The sequence below is a fragment of the Sciurus carolinensis genome, chromosome 2 (genome assembly GCF_902686445.1).
Source record: "Sciurus carolinensis chromosome 2, mSciCar1.2, whole genome shotgun sequence".
Lineage (NCBI taxonomy): Eukaryota > Metazoa > Chordata > Mammalia > Rodentia > Sciuridae > Sciurus > Sciurus carolinensis.
In genome coordinates, this window is record NC_062214.1 from 124,773,396 (window position 1) to 124,775,591 (window position 2,196).

Sequence of the window (2,196 nt, forward strand, 5' to 3'; positions counted from 1 at the left end):
GACTTATAGCTAGCGCCATCCTCCGACAGTTATTCCTTCCCTCATCCATGCTGGATGTGGCTAAAACCCCCATAAACATAGAAGTAAAAAGTTGTAGGAAGAGTGAAAGAGGGAGTAATGTGAAACAATATGATATTTTAAATAGTGGAATTTTCTCAACTTCATGTATACATTTACACATTTATAGAGCAAGATGGCACTCAGATAGGCAGTGTCCTCAATTTCATTTATACATTTAAGAAATATTTGTTACCCCATTTGTTTACAATAAAAAAATTTAAAAAAGAAATATTTGTTAACCTCCTGCTAAATTTCTGACATTGTTACATGAGTGGAAATAGCAACAGTGGACAAAATTTAAATTCTCTGCTATCCAAAGTCATGTACTAGTGACAAAAGATGGGTTAACATTCCTCTGCTTTTATCCTAAAACTTGCTCAGATGATTTTTCAGTGGATCACAGAGTGGCCAAAATGACTAAATAAGGGAAGGTAAAATTAAATTCTTCTTAGAAATGTCATGGCACAGAATTTCCAAGAATCTGATGTGTCGGGCAAAAATAAGCTTATGAAAATTACCAACTATTCTTTGTAATCATGATGGGCCATCTGACAGTTAACAGGTGTCTTAGAAAAGAAGTCAGAGGCAGAGCTACAGTACTGACTTGAGAGAACAGGTCAACAATCAGCTGAGTTTCCAATCTTCCCCACAAGGGGGTGCATCTTGTAACACACACACACACACACACACACACACACACACATACACACACCACACACACATGCACACACTTCCTGTTTTACTTCTGAGCTCACATGCATCTTTTTACTGTGATCTGAACCTTTCCTTACACTGCAAAGTCAAGATCCAAAGACTGCAGAGGCTCTGAAAATGAACTGTGCTCCAGGACCAGTGATTGTACTAGTCTTCATGTTTGGTAAGGAAAATGGCATACAGAGCTTAAAACCTTCGATTCCACCATGCTGACACCATTTTTAACCATAATTTCTCTAAGAGGCAGAATACTGTCCATGATTGAGGTAACCTGCACTGAATTTTTGTTATTTTTTCTTTTTAGGAGGAGGAAGCAATGGAGACTCGGTGACCCAGACGGAAGGCCTAGTGATTGTCTCTGAAGGGACTTCCCTGACTGTGAACTGTTCCTATGAAACCTCACTGTACCCTGCCCTATTCTGGTATGTCCAATACCCTGGAGAAGGTCTACAGCTCCTCTTTAGAGTCTCCAAGGCCAATGAGAAGGGAAGCAACAAAGGTTTTGAAGCCACATACAATAAAGAAACCACCTCCTTCCACTTGGAGAAAGCCTCTGTCCAAGAGTCAGACTCGGCTGTGTACTACTGTGCTCTGGGTGACACAGTGGCAGAAACTGCAGGGGTAGCTGAGCACAAACTCTGAGCAGCAACCAGAGGCCTGACTGCTGATGTCTCTGGTGTAGGGACCAGGAACTAACTAGTCTTCTACCACAGCCATCTGTCATCCACCCCAGGCACTGTTGTGCTGTCAAAGTCATCTAAACCAACCCCTGCAACACTGCAAAAGAATAAGAAATAAATATGTCTTGTGCAAGATACTTTAACAGTGAGGGTGAAAATTGTTACTGTAGTTCCTCAACCCTGCTAGAAATACATGATTTTGAAAAGTAAAACCCCCCAATAAAGGAAAGGAAATTTTCTTTATGTTCATCCTTGCATGTAATTATATCTCTTTGATATCCTCCCAGGACATGTAGGAGTACATTGTGCTCAGAGACAGCTGTGGCATATGAGGGTGCAGATGTATAATGTTCCCTTGATAAGCTTGTCATTTCTGAGGGAATCATCCAAAGAAAAAATAGGTCCCTTTTTTTATGGTAGTAAGGATTGAACCCAGGGCTTCATGCATGCTAGGCAATTGCTCTACCACTAAGTTACATCCCCAGCCCAACAATTGATTCTTAAAGGAAAAAGAAATAATAAAGAAAGGAGGAGGAGAGTCCTACTTTTTTCCATAGTAAGTAGAAATTGGAAGACTTCTTCATTTTCTTGGGTTACTTACATGTCATACATACACTGGGGTACTCCAAAACAGGTCATCCACTACCCAAAACTGTAGAGGCCCTACCCTTCATAATTTCTTGGTGAGTTGACTTTCTATCAGTGAGATGGTATCAAGATAGAGAGGGAGTGTCCAGGGTCT

The 2,196-nt window shown here is 40.7% G+C and overlaps 1 gene segment (V, D, J or C); it reads left to right on the forward strand.

Annotated features, from left to right (window-relative positions):
- The first annotated feature begins 891 nt into the window (after positions 1-891).
- On the forward strand, positions 892-1,416 carry LOC124976536 (T cell receptor alpha variable 9-1-like). The segment is given in 2 exon segments: positions 892-937; positions 1,079-1,416. Coding segments are annotated over 2 exon segments (384 nt in total).
- The last annotated feature ends 780 nt before the right edge of the window (positions 1,417-2,196 follow it).